General features: G+C 32.6%; 1 protein-coding gene across 1 annotated transcript in view; it reads right to left on the reverse strand.

The window, feature by feature from the left end:
- The window catches only part of LOC123693266, a gene marked incomplete at its 3' end in the record, with an annotated part of 88,544 nt that extends 64,990 nt beyond the window's left edge, over nt 1–23,554 (reverse strand). The window contains exons 1-2 of the mRNA XM_045638273.1: nt 23,445–23,554; nt 6,643–6,723 (exon numbers count right to left, since the gene is read on the reverse strand). Of these exons, the coding sequence (XP_045494229.1) occupies nt 6,643–6,723; nt 23,445–23,468 (105 nt within the window). The remainder of the gene's footprint in view (nt 1–6,642; nt 6,724–23,444) is intronic.
- Nucleotides 23,555–23,965: the final 411 nt, after the last annotated feature.

Consider the following 23,965-nt stretch of genomic DNA (forward strand, 5'->3'; position numbering starts at 1 on the left):
TACTAAGACATGAAAGCCTTGGAACGACGATAATGTTTAACTCCAGTAACTGGGCTTCTCAATATTGTCATCAGCGATAGAGCCCCGTAATATCTGAGGTCGGTTGCCGCTCGTCTAAATTATAACTGGCTTCACCTGCGCCTCGTAAATTTTTAATGCACCGCATTTTTACAAGCCGCGCTAATCTTGTGTTTAGTAATTGGTTGACTAGTTAGCACTTTTGGCACGCTTATGTTAAGAAACAGATAAGTTTTTCTATATCTAGAATATACAATTACTTAAGTTCCTGTTATAGAATGAAAAATATTTGATGTATGATCACGAGATCCCTTTTGGAATCTACTACATACTACATATATGCAAAGGTAATAAAAAATAAATACGTATATCGCAAAAGAATTATTATTCAGGAAAAATATACCCATATTCTTCTTCTACACTATAATATGTATATTCTAAACCGAACCTAATAGCTCGCTATCAGATTTATTTATTGATCTAGATTTCTGTAAGAAGCGCTTTTATTTTAATATTTATTTTATTGGCGGATCATAAAGACTAATAAAAGAAAAATAATAAAATTGTACACGCAAAGTCAGGAAGGTAATTCTCAGCCTTATAAAAGGTCACGCAGGTTCGAAACTAGCTAATTCCATTTTACACAGTACATAATTAAACATTATTTCATACATATGTATTACTAGGAATTAAAACTGAAACAATAACGGCTGAAGGCTTATCGTTTACATAAGATTTCGATATCCTCCTTTTATTAAGTATAGTACCATCTAAATAGGGTCATTAATTTAACAACAGTAATTAATTCATCAGTCATCCCAGTGAGGGGTGAGAAGACGCAATGTAAGCTCGTAAAAACATAATCAAAGTTTCATTGCCCGGGACGTGTTTTATGAGTTTTATCCATACGTGCAATCAAAATTTAAATAGATATGTGACACGGATAAGGTGTTTTTAGGAAGTAAATTTTCACAATTTGATACCAAAATTTTAAGTGACAAACTTTGACTTCAGTAATGTAAAATTCTAGACCAACATTGTTAACAAACTAATTTGATGAAATGAAATTTATCCTGATGAAAATATTTTTTACTATTTTTTTGTAATATTCGATTTACTCTTTAATATTATGACGAAGCGATGCGAACCAAAGCAAAGTCAGTCAGTATATAAAACTTAATAAAATACAAGCAGAGCTGTGTCAGGAACTAGTATCAATCTAACGATACGTTTCGTATTATCAAAGATTACTGACAAAGCCAACATCACATCAACTTTTAATATCCTCCATTGTATGGGACAATAAAGTAAGAATGGAGAGTTTTGTTAATTTTAGCTTTTATGATTATTAATATTCTTTATAGCATTCTAGCAGATAGGACGGGTTAAAAAGATTTACGAGAGAGAGCGCCTAATCACTGTATTTTTTTCAGAAAGTTGGCTTTAAGGTTTATTTTGCAAATGATAAATACACTTTTAGGAATGGGAACGAAAGCAATACAATTTTTACATAATAACTTGTTTAATATTTTTTACATAATCAGCGTATACAAAACTTTAATATAAAAATTGAACCGTAAACGAAATACTGCATTATTTTCAGTTACAAAGATAGAATTTATTATATTGCGTGTGCAATGCGGACGAAACTTAAAAATCTTGAAAACAAACATTGTAGGTAATTTTAATTAAAAACAACCATCACCGCGGGCAGCGTCTAGTCACTTAATGTAAACCGCTTAAGTACATATTGTGTAGATTTATTACAGTGCACTAAACATACATCGTGTAAGTCTCAGTGAGCTGCAGTAAAAGATCGTTTAGGTGGCGCGGCATCGTCCTAGTCTAATTTACCCAGTCGTCAGGGACGGAAGACCAACCAGTGTGGAACTTTGAGTGCTAGGGATGTTCGCAAGATATCGATAAAATGTGACAAAAGGGATAATTTCGAAGTACGACAAAAATACTTTATGTAATGCGTCTTGTGCAACGGAATACATATTAAAAACCTTCAAACTTAGCAAAACTTCGATACAAAAAAAAAAATAAACTAATATTTCTAATATTATTTATGTGCTTAGTATATAAAATCAAAGAATGCGATTAAATATAATGTTGAAATTGTATGAAACTTTGTCAATTATATCCGTAGTAGAAGATTATAAGTTATTACTGATTACATTATTAGAAAGCCATTTAAAGTTGCCAAATCAAAGATCATATTTCAATAGAAATACATATAGATATCCTATATGTATTTCTATTGAAATATAATCTTTATGCAAAGGGAGCATAATAAAAGATTTGTTTTCAAATTCATTCCAATGCAATGAGACAAACGCTTTAGAAAAGGGATCCACTAAATCGATAATTAAATTAATAATAAAGAATTTATCGATACAAATCCACGCCTACTTATATCTGTCCCACAGGCGCCGTAGCGGTGCCGCGCAGATTGGATACAGAACATTTGTTACGCTACGAGTGCTACGACGAGCACTACGAGTGCTACGAACGACTCAAGGTCGACCAACAGCCTGACAATTATTACGGCATAAAACAATTTATGGATATAAATGTGTTTCCATCCTGTACTATTATCCTTTAACAATGCTATGTACATAGCTATCCGAAATGATACACCATATAAATTAAAATTTTATCTTTCAAGTTACGAATAAGTTTTTTTAATAGATTTGACTCCTAATTATTCTCTGAGTTTTATTAAATCGCAGTAGAAAATTATAAATTATTTATTAAGCTGTTATTTCTTTTCTTCTGGCTCACGAGTCCAATCACAAGTCTAAAAAACATAAAATCGAAAATATCTTTCTTAATTTAATTTACGCTTAACTAACGCTGAAAGCATTGTTGAAATACGAGAAGACAGTTCGATTCTCATAATTAAATGAAGTCCAGACATACCTACACTCTACAGCTTTAGCAGACGGAAGTTGTAAAAAATATTAATATTTCCCAGACGCCATTATACTAGGCCCTACGCACAAAGGCTTTTGATTTGTCCGAGCTTTTGCTTTATTTGCGACTGGCGAAACGAGACGACCACAGATCGAATATAAACTAGACGGCGCAAGTGCGTCAGTCACAAGGAAATTCGAGCATTCTGTTTGTTTATGACGCGGTCACGAAAACAATACATGCCACTCAACTTTACGAAGTTTTGAAATGAAAATGTTAATATTCTTTTACAAACAACAAACACTATTGCAACTACATTATAATGTTGGTTGTAATGGTTCTTTGACGTTTCTCTTAATTAAAATATAAATCTAAAATAACGTCAATTTAATAAGATTTAATTACCACAGAAAACGATCCCAGACGCACTCGACGTTATTGGAAAATTAAAAAAACTATGATGAATATTAAAACTTTGTATCTATTTGTTTAGTATCTATCCAGTAACTAGTCAATCTAAGAGCTGTGGTGACAACAGATTAATTCCTGGAGGCTCGCCAGGATGATAGCCGACATTTAGAGATCACTGATGGAAACGTACAGCTCCTGTTTGTTTGCCAACTATCTGTTGATTATAACTAATCCTTGACCAACAAAAGGTATTCATAGCAGCAAGTAACTGTTAATACTGTTAAGAGGGGTTAGGCGGTCAGCGAAAATTCAGCTATTCGGGCCTGAGGTAAGCGGTGAGGGGGTCCGCGTTTAGTATGGAATCAACGTGCTCCAAACTAAAAATCGTAAGCGCCATTCACATTTTTATCAAAAAGTGAATGAAAATATTTAGTATTTTCTAAATCTAAAACAGTCACGAAATCGACAAATACCTATGTATTTGTGATTTTATACGAATTATTATCGTAAAATACGGTTGTAATGAGCATTTATATGATATTTTAGAGGTAACTTCAGGATTTTTTTTTATCGAGCAAAATGTTTCCAATCGTGTTTTGGAAACAGTCATCCCATCACACATACGTTCTGTAATACATATTAGAAATTCCAGTGCGAAAAAACTTCAATATTTTCAATTATAGCTCATAGAAAACAGTCCATTTTGCCGTGTTCACCTACTAAGGCCCCTTAAATGAAACGTAACACAGCGCGTAACAAGCTAATCATTATTTCTCAATTTGAACGACACCATAACCAAACATGTCTACACCAAGGGCGCCACCCTCCAGTGTCCCCAACCCTACCAACCAATCATCACTTTCATGCAAACAGTAATTAACTACTCGTAGCCCTATGGAATCGGTCCTTTGCCTCGAGTAATTAAAGCAAAAACGGGCCCACTACGAGCCCTAGGGAACCTGCCGGGTAATGACCTCCTAAGTAATTTTAAAACATGCTCAATAGTGCGTTTTGTGCCAAAGCGTTTTGCGGCGACGATATGCGGTAAAATTTTGTTCTGAACTTAAAACATGACGGACTTTCATATGTAAAACTTACACTTACTTTATAAAGTTATACATTAAAATTTAAATTCTTATCCCTTCCTGGCATAACCAGCGACATAGTTTATTTTTATTTTAAAAACGTATTCAAGTAAATTGTATCAATGCAACGTATCTAATAAGGATCCAGAAGATTTCTCGCTATTATTATCAAACTAAAAATTAAAATACAGTCAATCAATTTACATGTTTTAAAAAAATGGATAGCATATGCTTTTAATGATATTACATAGATCAGTTATTCTGACATCGATTGCCGCAACTCAAGTTCAAATACCTAAACATAAGTTTAGTTACATTAAGTGCAATATAAAAGTTTAATCCGCAGCCTACGGAAGCTTTCGCCACAACTTCACAACAGCTTCGCAGACACAACTTCGAGTTTCTTTCCACTTGAAAGCTGTGTGAACCCAAACACTTAATTCTTTTCAACATTTTTACTATTAACGTTAAGCCAACTTTGTGTTTATAAACTCGGGGATTTTTTGTAAATATTATATCTCGTTTTCAAAATCATAACAAAATTTAAAATTCAACATGCCAAATTGATACTTTCTTACAAGGTCAACATTACTTCTGACATCTATGGGAAGGCATGGCAAAACATAATTCTCACGTAAATTATTTAAAAAGCCATCCGGTTTCCCAAAAAAATCACAATATAAATTTAAATTTAAATTAAGCCCAGGGAAATTACATCTCAGTCCTCACGTCTCACATACGGAAGGTTTATGCAAAGATCCCACCCGTGATTATATTCTAACTAGCTTACCGCCCGCGGCTTCGCCCGCTTTTTCTAAAACGCTTTGAGATTTAAACTATCCTATCTCTCAAGTTGGATCGAACTGCACATGGTGTGGGAATTTTATTATAATCGGTTAAGTGGTTTAGGAGTCCATTGAGGACAAACATTGTGACACGAGATTTATATATATTAAGATTACCCGGGTCGGGTCTAGTTGGCATACCCTATGTTATAAACATTATCCACAACAATTGAGCAATAAACTTTACTGAGCCCAAAACTGATGTAATGATTGTCATGTATAATGTATTGCGTATTGCACACGTTATAAAAAGTGTACCTGTTCAACACAGTGATGTTTTATTGTACCTGCATGATTATACGCAACACGTACCTAACAAGGCTGCATTTGATATGTTGAAATTATAAATAATGTCACTCATAATTCCTCGTCCAAAAAAGTATTCCTGTAGAAATAGCAACACACAGGAGTAATCCGTAAATTATAGGAAGGTCAATTACAAAGATCATACTTTGTAATAACCTCTAAAATAAATAAACCATTCCATTTTTTCCATTTTAAAAGGATGATACTTTTATGTACAGCAGTTCCCAAAAACTAAGCCCTAGTTTTATGATCACAAAACCATTTTGCATTATGAAAATCTATGGACAGTTGAAAACCGCCGTGCCGTGTGTAACAAATTCAAACCCTAACTCAATGGCCAAAAATTTAAATCAGAATAACGTTGTATTTTAGAAGATTTTTGAGAATCTTGGTGCTGCATTCGAATGTAAGCTCAGCAACTTTGTAAATAGGGTATAAATTTGTGTAGCATACAGTGTGTGGCCTACATGGGTTGAATGGTGGAGAAATGGGACAGGTTGTAAAGGGTTTTGGAGATGAATGCGCTTTGGGAGCGGACCTCGGCTCGCTACAAATGGCGGCGATTTGTTCGATCACCTTGTTAGCCGATTATTGATGGTACATGACTCGCATGGACTTTGCGAGATGGAATTTCGTGTAAATCGTTACATATTTTGTTTGCTTTATGATTTAGAAAAAAAATTTAGAATAAACTGATTTTCGACCGGTGTCTCATAGCAACTTGCAATACACACTAGCCATTTAATTAATAATTTATCAATCTCATCTGCTTGAATGAACATTATGTACTTATAAATTCTGTCTTTGTATATTTTCTAACTTAGAGAAAAAAAAACTGCGCAGAGAACCCATAAAAAACTATAAATGACTTTAGCATTGCAAGTTTCTTATATGATCTTAATTCTTGAAACTTAAACTAAAAGTAAAATTAATTAAGCACGGTCTATAAAAATTTGGAATTCGCACAGCATTTATGATTGTTATTTGATAACCAGCACTTATAATAACCATACAACTAATTAATAACTATTAAGTATCCTAATTTCTGAAGAACTAACCTTCATAAGATGCAGTCTCCGTGTGACGGTCTCGACTCGCGCCGCGTGCTCGCCGCCCGCCGCCGGGAATGAACCCAGGTACTGCAACAAGCCACACATCATTTTATTTATTTTTTTAACTAATGATCTTTCTGGAAATTATTTTCATTGTAAGCTTAAAAACAAGACATATTCAACAGACATTATTTCACTTCTTTTTAGTAAATCATTTCAAATAAAAAAAATATATCATGATTCAGTTAATTTTTATAAAGTTGACATCATACTATACACAGCATGTACTAATAATGTAATTTAAATTAAAAGCTGGTACTTATACTAGACCTCTTAACTTAATATTTTATAATTCTTTCTTCAGTAAAAAGGTGCATTACTTCTGGATTATTTCAAAACTATATGACAATATCCTTCTTCCCTACTTCCCTACTACAGTTTTATTTAACTTGACAGAGAAGTTCCAAATGTTTGTAACCACTACGCCTTGCTGAAAAATAATTTTTTTTTTTTAAATATCGTAATATCAGCAAGGACCCAGTACATACCGCATACTAGGTAGTATCTATACATATAATAAATCTGTAGAAGGGTCAATTCTGTACATTGAAAATATTGAAAAAATAAATAGCAGGGGGTGTTACTGGATCGATACCAAACCCAAATATGTGATTAAAAAAATTTTTGTCTGTCTGTCTGTCTGTCTGTCTGTCTGTCTGTATGTGAAGACATCACGTGAAAACTAGCGGTTCGATTTCGATGAAACTTGGTATAATTATACCTTATTATCCTGGGCGTAAAATAGGATACTTTTTATCCTGGAAAAATACGTAGAAAAAAAAATAAACTAAAATTTTCAGTTTTATCCATAGACGTTGTTCTATACCGCAGTGGATTCAGCGCCGTAACATGTAGCTCCGAAAGTCGGATTTGGCTTGAACCGTTTGCGTCACACGAGAGCCGCACGATGCCACGCCTGCCACGACTCCTATATAAGGACTGCGATCCGCGCCGCGCGACGCACCAGGGTGAACCTTCAGTTCACCCCCGCGTCCGCGTTAAAATGTAAAAGCCCTTCTGGCTAACATTGAGAAACACCATACAAAAAAAAAAAAAAAAAAAAAAAGCCGCGCGACGCATAAAATTTATGAATTTTGATGCGAGCGGACGTGTCCAGTGTGGCGAGCGGTCGTTCTTATTGGAATAAAATATAATATTGTATGCATAATAATAATAATTTTAACATATTAATATTGTTTTCACCGTAAATTGGTTTATTCATTAAACTCATAATTCTCTCTGTCATCTCATTTCATTGTATTTGTAACTATACATATTATAATAAATCTGTAGAAGGGTCAATTCTGTACATTGAAAATAAGTTGAAAATATTGAAAAAATAAATACCAGGGGGTGTTACTGGATCGATACCAAACCCAAATATGTGTTTAAAAAATTTTTTGTCTGTCTGTCTGTCTGTCTGTCTGTCTGTCTGTCTGCATCACGTGAAAACTAACGGTTCGATTTCGATGAAACTTGGTATAATTATACCTTATTATCCTGGGCGTATAATAGGATACTTTTTAAATAAAAAATTAATCTTTTCAGTTTTATCCATAGACGTTGTTCTGTAGAACCGCGAACACACGTTGCGTATTATTATAGGCCTAGCCGTATTTGGGTCCAATATATATTTATAAGATATAATTGTCAGAGTTACTCAAAATGAAGAAATAAACCATCCACGCGAAGACCGACATCCGCGCGGACGGAGTCGCGGGCGGAAGCTAGTACATAATATTATAGTATTTGATGCTTGTTGTAAAATAGAAAAACCACACCATACGATTGATTTAACATCCCTTCTGCAATATCCATCTAAAAACTTTACGACAAGCTGTATAACTGAAAAAAGATTGAGAATGAATACATCTTGTGGATAATGGTAAATTAATATGTAAATGAAAATATAATAATTATTCTTTGATTACCTTCACACATCTCGTAAGATATACGAATGAATCCATGCTTTTAATAAATTAATAATTAAAGTTGATCGATGATCATTGATGATTTGACGCACATTTTTGTTTTATCGAATTCGATAATCGTTCTATAAATTTTTTTTTTCTTAATTTGAATTTGAAATTGAAAGTTGTTACGGCCAGTAATTTATTTTGCAAATTGCATTGTAATGTAACTACTGAAAAATTACCATTTTGGTTTGGTGCAGTTATCTGCATTTTCATTTAATTGCGTAAATTAATATACGAGGAAACGGCTCAATGTTTACAAATAAATATTATACGTAAAAGAAAATTTAAAACTGTCAGACGTCAGTGTCAAATGCTAGCTGTCATTTTGACATTTCCGTTTCTATTCATTGAGTTATTAGTACTACGTATGGAGGAGACACCACGAACAAAATCTGTGCGCCATTTTTTTGCTCTGACTAAGTTTTAAAAATAATTATCTAGTTATGTACTTACCGATGAAAGTTATTCCTATGCACTTTTCCGTATTATTTGTGCAATATCGTAACACACACGAAGGCATATTTGATGCGTTTCATTTTAAAACAAATAAAAAAAGACGGGTTGCACTCCGGGAGTGCCGGCAGAAGTGAAAACTTGATTATTAACGTTCAGCATGTTTGATATTTTGGAATGGTAAGTATCCGTCTTACGCATGGAATGTAAGGGCTAAAAAAATCCGTCTTACGCTTTTTCGATCAGGCCAAGTGTCCTGACGCGAGTTTAAGATTTTATACCCAACGCCGCTAAAGAAGTTTTCACTTCAAAAATGAGCGTGCAGTTACGCCATATAAGTGTATATGTGATGTAGGCGGTGTCGTCTCCATATGTGTATCTCAATGTTTCTATTAAATATTTTTTCTATACCCTTGAAATCAACTACGGTTCATAACAAAGTAGAAAAACTGAGTGGTGTGTCAATCAAAAATTTATAGATACGGTATACTTACTATATTATTTGCTCTGTGAGATACGGTTTACAGAAATCATAAAATAGTGATGATGAATGCCGAGCTTTAATTATTAATATAATATACATATTATAGGGCGTAATACGCCCTAAAGCTCTAAAACCCATAATAAGTACATACTCCAAGCATAACAGAATAAGAGCCATACCAAAAAATATGCTAATATACTTAGAATGTTTTACTAAAATCGGATTGAATTATCTAGCTACGATTATCTTCAGATCAACAGATGGTTTACAGGATCAGGACGAGTGTTCCAATCAACACCAAAATAAGCCATCGCACACGCTCCCAGGGGAACTATCACATGTTTAATGGCTATTATAGTTGGGCTCTTGGTTGGGCTATAGCACAGTTGACAGATATATTATACTACGTACATACAGTTAGGAAACTAAGCCCCTGCGATGAAATTATGACGTATAGCTATAGGGCTGTTACTTTTTGATATTTAACCGACTTAAAAAATAAAGGAGGAGGTTATCAATTCAGCCTGTATATTTCTGTTTGCTTTTTTTCACAGTTGATTTTGTGGTAATTTGGAGATTAAAACCCGTTAAAATACAAAAATGGTGTAGCCTAAATATGAATTTACAAGAAGAAACAATCTGAATTAATACAGCTTGTAAAAGTAAATACGTTTTTATCAGTGCTATATTTCGAAATCTAGTTTTGTTATGGACGCCGAAGTCTATTTAATGTAAGTACCTAAATTATTTATAATGCTTGATATTTGTATTATACATATATTCAATAATTATTTTAAACCAGAATTTACAATACTTGTATGTAGGTAGGTATACCTACTAAATTATTTTTAAAACGATAAATTAAATTAAATTAAAAAACACAAAATATGCAAAAATAAATTAAAATTATTATTATACGAGCATAGAACCTCTACCTTTTTGTTTTAGGAAGAAAAAGAAAATAGTTTGACAGGCTTAGTGCTTGACAAAGTGGAGACGCCACGTATCGATAAAAATACAATAATTATAATATCTATCTTTTTCTTCCCTAATATTTACGTAATTATGCACATAAATTTAAACAAGATTTTTTAAGGTTTCCTTTTTTTATATTTTCGTGCTCTTCTAGATTGCATAAAAAATAGATGCGATCTTTAAACAGACTGGACTCCTAATAGCTGTACTATTTGTAGCTATCATTTTGGTAGAAAATATGTCAACATAATTTAAAACTCATACTGCCATATCTAGAGAAATTAAAAAATAGTCTCCTTTTAACTTGTAGTCAGATACGGTATTTATAAATATAATATTTATTGAAAGGGAAACAATCGATACAAACTGAAACAATCGATATTTATTTAATGTGAAATGACATCACTTTAAACTTTTTTCTATACTATGTATTTTTGTCATTCAAAATCTGTGGATGTGTCACCCGCTACTATCGATCCCCCTCAATACCTCTTTTTAGAGTATAAGTATTCTTTGCTCAATACCCTCGTAAACACGCTTTATGGGGGGGAGCCATTTCGAACATTTTGTATGAAGTTTCCTTACTGTATGTATCTGTATATTGTGGCTATAGTGACCCTAATTGTTGTAACCACAGAGCAAGTAATATAGGGTTGTAACACACGCTAAATTAAATACAACGTGCTGCAGGGGTTGGAAATGGGATGTTATAATGTGGTATGTTATTTATATCGATTGGCTACAGATTTATGAATAATGAAACATATGACGCGAGGCACGTTCGTTTATTATTACGTCTTATACTAAAATAACAATTACGTTTGAAATCTGGATTACGAGGAAATGGTCATAATATGAGAATATTACTATCTGAAAAATCACTGCGTAATACGTAAAAATTCAAACATGTTCAGAATTATATTTAGGTAACTAACTATGTACAATAACATATTTTATTATTTTAATAATCGCTTGTTTTCTAAAACTGAATAATCTTCAATTAATCAAAATGTCAAGCAGTAAATGAATTGTAAACAGAGCGTCTGCTGGCACAAGTTGTGGGTTTGAATTTAATTAAAACCCAAGCGTGTGCTGATTTAATGAGGAATGAGGATATCACTCTGAGTCTGAGGCACAACGCATGCTGGATGATACAAGCAACTTGTATGCTTTAGACATAATAATATGGGTAACGTACATAATTATAATCTTAAGAATGTAAGTAAATAAAATATTAAGTATCTAAGGTACAGGTAGTGCATTCGAGGAATTCCGGGTTTCGGGTAATTCGGAAAATTGTGAATACCACTTCACAGCATCGTTTTATTGTGAGTATCGTGAGGGCATCGCATAAAAATAATTTGATAACAATATTATTCAAAGTTTAATCAATCACTAGTTACCTACCTACGTATTAATTTAATGTAAATGCATTTAACTCCGTCATCCGGAATAATTACCCTAATGCACCTTATATTTTATTATACTGTGTACATTAGGTATGTACCTATATTTCATTTAAAACGTTTTAAAAGGAACATTTGTTAAAACATAGGTAATATGTAGATATAGTTAATTATAAGTTATGTATATGTATTAAGATGGCGTGTAGTCTAAGCGTGTAGTGCGTCTATTCGTTGGCAGAACGAACTGGATGCTAAATTGTGTAGTTTTGTAACAACCGTATCTTAAGTAGTTATTGTAATGCGAGTGGAACGCTCAGGCGAGTCCTTACACCCATAAGAAACACAATCTTCAAGGAAACAGATCCGTTAACTAAGAGGCTTGCCTATTAGCATGTAGGATTATCGGCTGGACGTAAGTCGACCGCAGCCGACTCGGGTTACGTTGCGGTGTGCGTGTTAGCTTTAAATTGTGACTTTGCTCCCGCGGTTAAAAAATGTAGAATGCCTAGTTCAATGGCATTGTTTTTAAGAAATGAATACCGACTACTTTATATTTTAATTTGAACAAAATATTGGAACTTTTGCCAGTTTGTGAAATTTAAAATTTTGAAGTACCTAACTACCTAAATTAAAGTTCAGATTTCCGGCAACAAAAAATCTAATCTAAGTTTATCATAAGTGCCTAATATTAATCTACGAAAGAGTTTGACTTCAGTGAGAGACTTCAGTGTTTGTTGTAAAACTCCTTAAAATTAATTACAGTACTTTTTATATCTACCTACTTTTTACCTATTATTTTGGTGCATAATAAATATAATATTTTTGTCTAAATTTGTATGTAACATAATATAATATCTCTTAAACTATTATTATTTCTGTGTAATAAGACTATTCAGATAAAACCAAAAGTATACGTAGTATATTATTATTAGTCTGTGCCAAAAGATTGTTGGGTCTAAGTTGGGCCATAAAAAAATAGTTTCATCAAATATTGGTCATAGCGCCATCTATCATTATTATAAACAAACTAAAGAGAAAGTTAGTTTGAGCGCCATCTAGCGGGTGGAGCATATACTAGAACATTGAAGGTTAAAACTTAAACCACTACTTGCCAACCGATTTCTACGGTTTAAATGTCTCAGGAGAAAATATATAGATGGCAGCAAATCCACTGAAGTTTTTATTTCCCGAAAAACAAAGATTGTTGAAAACAATTTAATTCATTGAATTATAGTACTTTACTCCTACTGTATTGCTGTACTAATCCATACTATTAATATTATAAATACGAAAGTAGAGTTACTTTCGCATTTATAATATTTCTGTCTGTCTGTCTGTTACTCAATCACGCCTAAATTACTGAACCAATTTGCATGAAATTTGGTATGGAGATAGTTTGATACCCGAGAAAGGACATAGGCTACCTTTTATTGCGAAATATGTACCACGGGCGAAGCCGGGGCGGACCACTAGTGAACAATAAATCTTTAAAAATACGTTCCGTTAAACAATTCATTCAAATCACGTCATGAAAGGTTTATCTACCTATTTTAAATTAATTATTCTTCAGTATTTGAATATAGATTTGATTGAAAGGTTTTGGTCCGAAGTTTGAGTTGAGTTATGAACAGCTGTGAGGCGAGTCTTCAATCTACAGAAGTGCCACCGAATTACTTCGACAGGGACAATTGAACTTACCTACCTTTATTCCTACAAAACAGTCGAAATGAAACAAAATAAAAATATTTTTGTTTTTTATTGACTCCATATTATTTTTAAATGAATGTTGAGTTTAGTGGAAAAGAAATAGGTGCAGAATACATAATATAGGACACATCTTTATTTGGTTTGAAATAGATAAAGTGTTGGTCGGTTGAAAATAAAGTTATTTATACGATCAACAATGAATAGAGTATAAAGTTATATTACCTACTGCTTTTGTATAAAACACGTAGTTCACCTACACGGTACAGTCGTATTGAGAACATCCTTTTGAACACGCTTACCTACCTATTATTCGTTTCACCTGTATGTTAGTATTTACATAGACTCCCTTAGATTTGATTTTAACCCACTTTAAATAATAGATTTTATTCAAACTTTGTACGCTTATCAAGGATCGGCGACAATATAACAATTTCACGAGTGTATGCGTGTTTTTTTTTTGTTTTTTTTAAATACCTTTTTTTTTTTTTTTTACTTAGGATAGGGAAGCGCTTGACCACAATCTCGCCTGATGGAAAGCTGAGATGCGGTCTAAGATGGTACGCGCTTCCCTAGTAGGTATATTAAAGTAACCTATATTTTAAAGTCGGGTTCTAAATTGTTCAAACAATATTGTCCGTAGAGATGTGTTGTATCCCGCGCTAGCTATCAGTCACGTAGCGTCAAAGTTATCGTTAGGCAGGCGCGGCCGGCGGGCGGTCCATTGCCATGCAAACTTGCGCAAACTTCCCCTCGAGCCTCGAGCCTCGTTAGCTACAACTTCCATGGTAATTCCCAATAAATATTTGCGAAACTTTAACAATAGGTCGCGGAAAGATTTTATTAACTGGAGCGCAGTTTATAACATTTTGAAACATGAAATTTTTGAAACAGAAATGGTCGCACTAGTGATTAGCGGCAAGAATGCAATAAATATCGAATATACTAATCTATAAACCAAACTTAGTCAGGTTTTAGTTACTTACTTACTTACGTGCTGCAATTATTTTGAAGATTAGTTTAATTAATAAGTTGCTCAATTCCTATAATAAAAGCTGACTGAATGAAAAGTACCTTTTGCTTCAGCAACCAAAAAAAATTTCTTGTAGGTAAAGTTTCATCCGTGAAGTGCGCGAACACTTCCATACATATTTAAATAGTTTTTAACTGATTCCATTCGAATCCATCATAGACAGTCGGCACTCAAGTTGCCTCTTGCGATCTGAAGTTTTAATCAAAGAAGTTTGAAGTTGCACTCGATAATCCTCCACGCGAACTTAGCTGGTCCACCTACGGAATACGAGTTATATTTGTATGCTCAGTTTGCTGTGTTCAATACATTTCGTTCGATTGTACGCTTCTTAAAATGTAGAAGTTGAAGCAGCCATCAGTTTAATTCAAGAGGCTGTGCAGATTGCACTCGAAAATGTTTGTTGGGCGCGAGATAAACTTTGCATCGTGAGTATCCGTTCGTAGGGAAATTAGTTTAAAACTTTGATTAAGGGGATGGAATTGGTATTTTTAGTTTGTTTTTCGCTGCTCTGCTGACATAGTAATGTGGATTGGTTGTTTGGATTATTTTTCTCATATTCGTTAGTCAAACACATCTGAATTTGTGAAAGTTGGTAGGTAGGTAATTAAAAAAAAAACAATTTAACTGGATCATGACCGAAGATTATTTATCATATTTATATGATATCATCTATTCAACTATCAATCTTAATCTAATGTAAGATCTTTGAACTTTAATAATTTGATTTCATCTAAAAATAAATTACTAGGTATATCAATGTTAAGAAATTCAGTTTTGTTATGAGCGAAACTGATTTCTCCCCAACTGAATAATAATTAATCAGCACCGAGCCTAAAAGTTTATAATTTTAAGATCCCTTATAATTAATTTGATTTCATACAGGTACATGAATACTTTATGAATTCGATAACGATGAAGTTGATTTCCAGGAATGTAGAGTAGGTATACTTATTTAATTATAATTTTAAAACTCAATTGTTTTGGCTTCACAAACATATTTTTGTCCAATTTAATTAATTACCACTGTATTAATAAAATCGTTGGTGGGTTTGGTACAGTTCTTAAATTATCAAAATAGAGCATGACGCAGATAACTCTTTTGTAGTCTTATTTGATCACAGAAAAAACGTTAAAGCGAACATCAAGGTAATTGTACTCGCTATGAAATACTTCATCTTCTCACTTAGTCGGAAGTTAGTTAACTTTTTGCACACGTCAAACATCAAAGAACTAAAGCAATGGTGTCGGGTCGTTGCTAGTTAGGTATTCAAGGTGGCTCGCAAACTTTGCAGAAGAAATTGCTTTTAGTTTCCAATTGGCTACAACTTACAACTGCTATTTGAGAAAAACTTCAATTGCACTGCACCTCGTCATTATATTTTAAGTACCTAGTTTTCAATTCTGAAATGTCCTTCCGTTCCTTTGATGGCTTACAGCGACGTTCGACTGCAAAACTTGGCCACTAAATAAATTGAAGTATACATTTTTCAAATAGGACTTATTGTTTGTTTATATGTTTATTTGTTTGTTGGACTGGAATGACGTAGTGATTCGAAGAACGAAAATATATTGGTGATAAGGTGACATATATTAGTACCTGCCTGTGGTTCCAATTATTTTACACTATTGCATAAGTACTTAACAAAACGACATCTCAAAGATTTATCAAAAATACGCAGTGTCAAATGATTTTCTACATGTGCCCCGCGGTTTCACTCGCATTTCTTCGCTCCTATTGGTCTTAGCGTCGTGTTATTATAATGCAGCCTTTATTCATAAATAGGTTATCAAACATTGAAATCATTTTTGAAATCGGGCTCTACTCGTATGATTTCCGAGATTAGAGCTTTCCAGCAAACAAAATCTTTAGCTTTTAATATAATTGCTTGAATTTTCATATAAATAATATCATTTAAATTTCTTTCCTTCTGTAAAGTAGCCACAAACCACAGTACCCAGAATATTATAATTTTGCATTTCTTTACATTTTCATTACTTTAAGACAAGATTATTTTTCCACTTTCTTAACTGGAATAATATAATTAATGATATTCTACGTAAAGTATGATGTGAAATTTCATTATAGAGGTAAAATATCTTGTAACCTTTTCTCGTCCTTTGACAACTCTATTAAAGCAGGGCACTTCACAATCGCCAAATCTCTTTGAGCTGAAGCCCCAAAAAGGAAATAAAAACGTTTCGTGTTAAATAAGACTGAATTAAAATTTATGTTTTAATGTCGCTGGGGATTTTCGCACCTCTTTCATTCGTTTCAAAGGCTATACAATATATTTTATAATTATAATTATTTAACCGCTTTTGGCAGTTCTTGAATTTAATTACTCACGTTATAAAAAGCGCATTTTCGTCAATTAAATAAATAAATCGTTTATTTGTAAGCATTGTATGGTAGAGATTGAAATTATTTGATACGTTTTGAATTAAAAATATTATCATCTGTGTATGGAACATAACCGTAAACAGAACGTAACCTTTTGATCGTAAATTGAAGAATTTTTATCACAACGTAGTTACCCAATATACAAGTTTTTACTAGGTACATTTTAATGACGAGTTTGTATTCCTATGATTATCGAATAATTCAAATAATCACCCGCGTAGGTACTGAAAATAAATTGAGCGTGTTTTATGATTCGCGCCGCCAGCGCCATCTGGCTTCGACTCATTTTCATATTATTTACTCGCAAAGTTCCAGCTACTTATCACCATTATTCGTACGGCTGCTAACACTTAGCGGATCATTCTAATGCACTAGGAGCCAGCTGCTGAAATCTCTACATCATGTACATTCACAGTTCACACATTAGGAATACATTGAAATTTGTGGAGATACGTAATTCTATGTAGGAAGCTTTCGTTATTTCGTTTGTGTTGTGTATCTATAGCGAATTAATAGCTGGTTAGTCACTTGCGTATTAAAATCTATAATCCTAACATAATCATTATGGCTTTATGTACTTAAATATTTTCCAGTACAAGTGTACTGGAAAATTCTATTTGATATAAATATGAATTAAGTAATTAATATTAATATCAAATAAATAAATACCAATACAGTCCAGACTTTGTCTCCAATCAAATAGCAAATATATCACTAGCTCTCTGTCTACAACAATACAATGCTTCCTTATTAAGTGATGGTATCTACAGGGAATTGATGGAATTAATTACCGAGTATTGTTTACGGAGCGGAAAAGGTTTTTACGCTTATTTAGATAAAATGGGGCTTATAGTGGGAACGGCTTCACTTCCTTTGTACACTAGACAATGGGGATAAATCACACGTAACAATTGCAAGCCTCGGACCAGTTGGAACTCAAGTTACCACAACAGACTGTTTCATGGTACGTTGTCACATTTTCGATAAAACAAACTGAAAAAAATAGTTACCTTTCAGGGCTATGGTGAATATTTTTATAAAATTAATATTTTTATCGACTTATTGAAGATTACCGATATTCTCAATAGAATATTTTATAACAGGTGGGGCTTTTGCTAATCTCTACCGTACATATTAATACAAAGTTGTTGTAAAATACATACTCAACTAGCCAAGTAATGGTAAAATAGTGACTCCGTCGCCTTCAGTCGGTTGGTTTCCAATTCTGAGCGTATTCTGGATGATCCCGAAGCCATTTCTCAGATAGCGTACTTTAAAATCCATTGAAAGACATAAAGTCTAGCAAAAATATCTGCAGACTGTTCGGTGCACGTGCGAAGCTGCATTATCATGATCTATTGCATTCTTAATATTGTAATATCGAAGGTTTTTGTACATAATGACACTTTTTGCGAGGGACTATTCTGTTGGAAAGAGAAATGTATAATTTCTGATGTAAAAACAGATTCATATAAATACTATGGTAAGATGATAATAAATTATTATTGTTGCTTAAATGAAAACAAACTAAGAATGTATGTAAGATATATTATTGAAGATAAGCTTAGTCGCTCTAAGTCATTTATTGGACTAGTAGAAAACTAACATAAAGTCGAGATTAAAAAGAAATTCTACGAGGAATGGAGCTCTAGGCAATGCTTAGTTGTGTATCATATATTTCGTATTTACTTTATGTGCGAAATGCGATCGTCTTTGTGTTCGGTGTTGATGGTTAAATCACAGCAATGATTTGGATGAAATTTTTAATGACTAGGAAAAGGAAGGTGATGGAATGAATAAAATGTGTAGTTGAAGAAATAGACTGTGAAGGTTTTGTACGTAGTTTTGTTAACAATAATTTTTAACACACATTTTGACTTGACTATATTTTATTTATTCTGTTAGTATTAATATTTTCATAATTTCATAAACTTATAACTTATAAAGTTCAATGGCAAAGAATAATAAGCTGTCAACAAATCATACCCTGCCTTTATAACTTGAATACTCAATAACTAGTGAAGTGAATTAAAATTTGCAAAGCCCATCGTATCGTACGTCGTCGGACCGGTCCATCAAGTGGTCTATAATTACACTCGCTCCTTTTATTGTGCAAGCCATTCACTCTCACCTTTAAGGCTGTAATGTGATGTACTATGCGATGCCCGCGGCAGAAATGAACTTGGCCGTTGAAAATCTATCGACACATTAATTGTACCATTTTGTACCCTTGACCTGAAAAACTTATCTAAGCTATATGGATGAGCTACATTTTAGATGATTCTAAGTAGTATAATCATGGTGTCTATGATATTAAAGAGGTTGTGTTTCTTAAATAAAAATAATTATTTACATTAGGTATATGTCTATATGTAATATATTTTTTTGTTTATAAATGAAAAAAGAATGTCCACGACCCGGTTTTCGCGGATTGGTAGATAGGAATCCTGCCTTTTGCACAAAAGCGTACCTTTCTGAACCTTTCAATTGGAATACTATGTAACAGCAGATTCTATCTATTGTTTAGGTGAGATATATTTTGAAAATTCAATGTGGTAGGTAGATTTTTCACAAAAAAGTAATCTTTCCTCTTTACAAAATTAGTTTAGATAAAGTTTATTATGCATTTTTCAGTATAATTTAAATATAGGAATAAAATTTCCAAAATCGGCTCTATCTAGATTATTGTCCAATTGTAAAGCAAAAATGTTTAACATACAATACATTATGCAAATATCATAATTTGTAGCGTTCTCATAAGCTGTATATTATTGAAGCCTTCAGCCCCCGGAATCACAGACACAACAGAAAATCTATTGTGTCGTGGCCCGATCGGGCCGCTCGGTGGTCAATCATTATATTATAATAATACTTTTATTAACGACATTGCGTGAAATTCCGTTTGTCAAACATGATTTATTAATTATGCAAAGTAGATATTACCAATATTACTATGAATTGAATTGAACATGAAATAGAATATGATTGGTTTATATATTTTATTATTGCAGTTCATTTATGTTTTATTTGCATTTATACACAAAGAGTAAAGCATTAAGTCTCTCTCTACTTAAATATTTTTAAGTAGGTAAAGAGAAATTTATTATTAAATCAGGTTTCCTTTTTTACCACCCGAACCAACTTGTATTCTTGCAAATGTAAAAATCTACGAAAAGCTTCGTATTTAATCTATGCAATTTAATAAGACTGATATATTATTATTATAAAACATTTTGAGATTGTATGAACAACATTATACGCATTTAAGTTAATTAAACATTTGTGGCCCAGCTAACTATTAACATTTAATTTATTTATTTACCTATAAAACGATAAACGTAATTATAATTTTACGACACACGTAAAGTTTAAAGGCTCATTCAGTTACAAGTAATTAGTATTATTAGAAGTAATGGAGGCACTGAGTGGTCGCATTTGAATATTATGGAGTTAATACACGTATAGGAATTTTGCCACCAAATTAATTAGGGTCGTTTAATTTTGCTAGAGAATGTACGAAATCTAATAAATTGATTTAAAAGTGGATAAAGTATTATAATTATATGAATCCCTCCAATAATAGGAATAAAGAACTCTATATATTGGTATATCGTTCTACATGATCAGTCTTTATAAATCCCTATAAAATTTTTAATTTCGTTTTTTAAAGTTCCTTTAAAAATAAAAAATAAAGCTGCATCCCCATCGTATCCATTCAACTTAATTGAAAAGTAATATAGGTCATATCAATACGCGCTAACAACGGTACTAATGAAATAAAATGAATGTTGTCAGTATGTCAGTCAGTGCGTCTTTTTGTGAGGTACAATTAGCCTCTGAGGCCGCGAGGAATGCTGTCCCTCACCTGTATTGTCATCGTTACTATGAAAAAATGTTACGACCGTACGTACGTATTGTAGTATTGAAGCTCTTGAGATGTTTTGGTAATCTCTATATTAAGATTATTGACAAAATTGGTTTAATTCTGCGACAGTATAGTTTAATATCATCACATCGAATATTACATTGCAAAGGATCTAATTATAAAAATTATTTCTATAGCTGAAGAATATGAAACATGAGATTAACTGTCATAATATCACGCAAGTTAAAGTTTGTACATATTCTGGATCCGATTTTACAAGTCTTATTTTGTATTTGCTGCTCTATTATTAAAATTTTGTTAATTATTTCCATAATTTTTACGTTTTAAGTATCAAATGGATACATTTTAATGATATTTAACCCAACGAAAAATAATGGGCCGGGATATTAATTATTTAAAATTAACGTTCAATTTCTTAATTTCAGTAAAACGTGCCTTGTTTTTAATTAATTATCTCTTATCTCATAGATCATCGAGTAATTAAGTATACAATTATCGGTTTATTCTGGCCATTTTTATGTTTAAAAGATTAAGTTTATTATTGGTTTATTTTTCGCAGCTTAAGCACCTGTGCATAACTTCATATAATTATGGAGCTTTTTATTGTTTAAAGGTGCTAAACATAATTGTTTGGAGCGAGTTACGAAACAACGTGCGCTTCATAATTGTTGTTCTTAACCATAACAACGTATCTACTTTTATTTATATTATGCTTGAGATAACAAAACTGCATAGTTTGCATTTGTGGCGAAAATTAAACAGAAATGGTCTTAGTTTATTTCCTTTTTATAATTCCTGTTACTGTAGTTACTTTGTCGTTTTCTAAGATGAAAATTAAGAACCACTCTTTGAACACTAAAGAGAAAACAATTTACTTGCAGGTTTCTATTATATTTTACCTTTGGGCTGGCATCCTATACTTCAAAACATCAAGGTTTAATAATCGAGAGGTAAGATTAGCTTTTTCCTCTATATTATATAGATAAATATATAGTAAAATGTACATTAATATCAAAATGGATGAGACTTACTTTTCAATCAATTAATAATCTTTTATGTCGGTATAAGTACAGGTTACTTATTGATTAGAGGGCTGTAGTTAATTATAACTCAGCGCTGTGTGATATTGAGGTTAAGAGGTAAGGGGAGAGCAGTCAACACAGCTCAGCAAAGATACAACAGGAATATTTTCTTAACAAATTGTACTTCTACCCTATATAGGCTATATATATAGGGTAGAAGTACAATATATATATTCATTATAAAAAAAATATAGGCTCTATAATATTATTATGAAGTAATTAGAAAATAAGTCTCTTCATGTAATAAAATTACATCCTACGTAAAAGCCGAGAAACGGTGAAAATAGTTTGATAAATTAATTTAGTAAATATTTCTGAGACAGAAAATCATAATTTAAGAAAGGAATTTCTAAATATTGACTTTTCCAAGGACAATTAATAAGGTTGACGTTGTTCTTTCTTGAGAGAAAAGTGTTTGAAATAAAGTAATACATTATAACAAATCAATTTATTAATTTAATACTTATTGTTATGACGTCACCGCCCTACATAATTATGTTCTCAATACACCAAAGTAGGTCCTGGGCTTTCGAATTCAAAAAACAAGCGCTCTTTCACCTTATGACGACCTTCACGGTGAAATGGCGCAGCTTTCTTTGTAATAAGATAGCATTGTTCATTTTAAATCATTCTAGAGTACTCAAGTACGTTTTATATTGTACGTTATACTCAAACTAATCATGAGATGGTGGCATGTACAATGATATAGACGGTTTAAATCCGTTTGAAAATACTAGGTCGTGTGTTTGAGGTATATAGCCAAGTATGATTTACTTATTTCTCTTTATTCTTAACTAGTGGTCCGCCCCGGCTTCGCCCGTGGTACATATTTCGCAATAAAAGGTAGCCTATGTACTTTCTCGGGTATCAAAATATCTCCATACCAAATTTCATGCAAATTGGTTCAGTAGTTTAGGCGTGATTGAGTAACAGACAGACAGACAGTTATACCTACTTTCGCATTTATAATATTAGTATGGATTTTGTTTAAACAGTTCTTTACAAATACATAAAATTTAAGTGTTTTGTGATTAATTTAAATAACAGCTTATTGTTAATAACACATGCGTATGATTTCGCAACGCCTGAAATTTTTTCACAGAATTCCCCGTGGCTCAAGCTCAAGTTTACTAAGTTAGGTAACTTTTATTATGGATAATAGAAACATTGGTTTTATCTGTTCAAATAATAAATTATTATTATTATTTAACGCTCTGTCTAATATCATTAAAAATATGGCATGAGATGCATTTCAGAACCTGTACAGCAAAAAAAAACTATGTACAAAAACATACACCTTACTCGCAATCTTTAATATTTTTAAGCTTTCATAAAAATAGCATCATACCTTGGCATGGCGAACTGCCAACATGTTGCGATATTGGCCACATCCCCCCACGGGCCAGGGGAGCACTACACACCACACATTAGCGAAACAAACAAACTGGGACGCACGGACCGATGGACGGACGGACGGGGAGCGCGACCGGCGGCGCGGGCGCTCGCTGTGCGGGTGCGCAGCCCGCCGAGCTGGCTTGACTGGTCTCGGTAGGGTTGCCAACCGTAACATCAAATAAATTGGAACGATGGAGAAAATAAAAAAAACGCCTTCTCGTCACAAAGGATCCAATTTATTAATAAATTTAAAGTTTTTCTAAAACAGTCCATTATGTTATTATAATCTATAAAAATATATAAACGAATGAAAAACGTTGATTTTTTCCTATCAACTTTACTGAATTGTTGTAATAATTAAAATGTACTAGATGGCTAGAGCCATATAGTACATTCATACCTAGAGCTACTTCATAAAGTATGTTTAACTTACCTAATAAATAATACCTATATTATTTGTTAAGTTAATAAACA

Source organism: Colias croceus, chromosome 7 (assembly GCF_905220415.1).
Source record: "Colias croceus chromosome 7, ilColCroc2.1".
Lineage (NCBI taxonomy): Eukaryota > Metazoa > Arthropoda > Insecta > Lepidoptera > Pieridae > Colias > Colias croceus.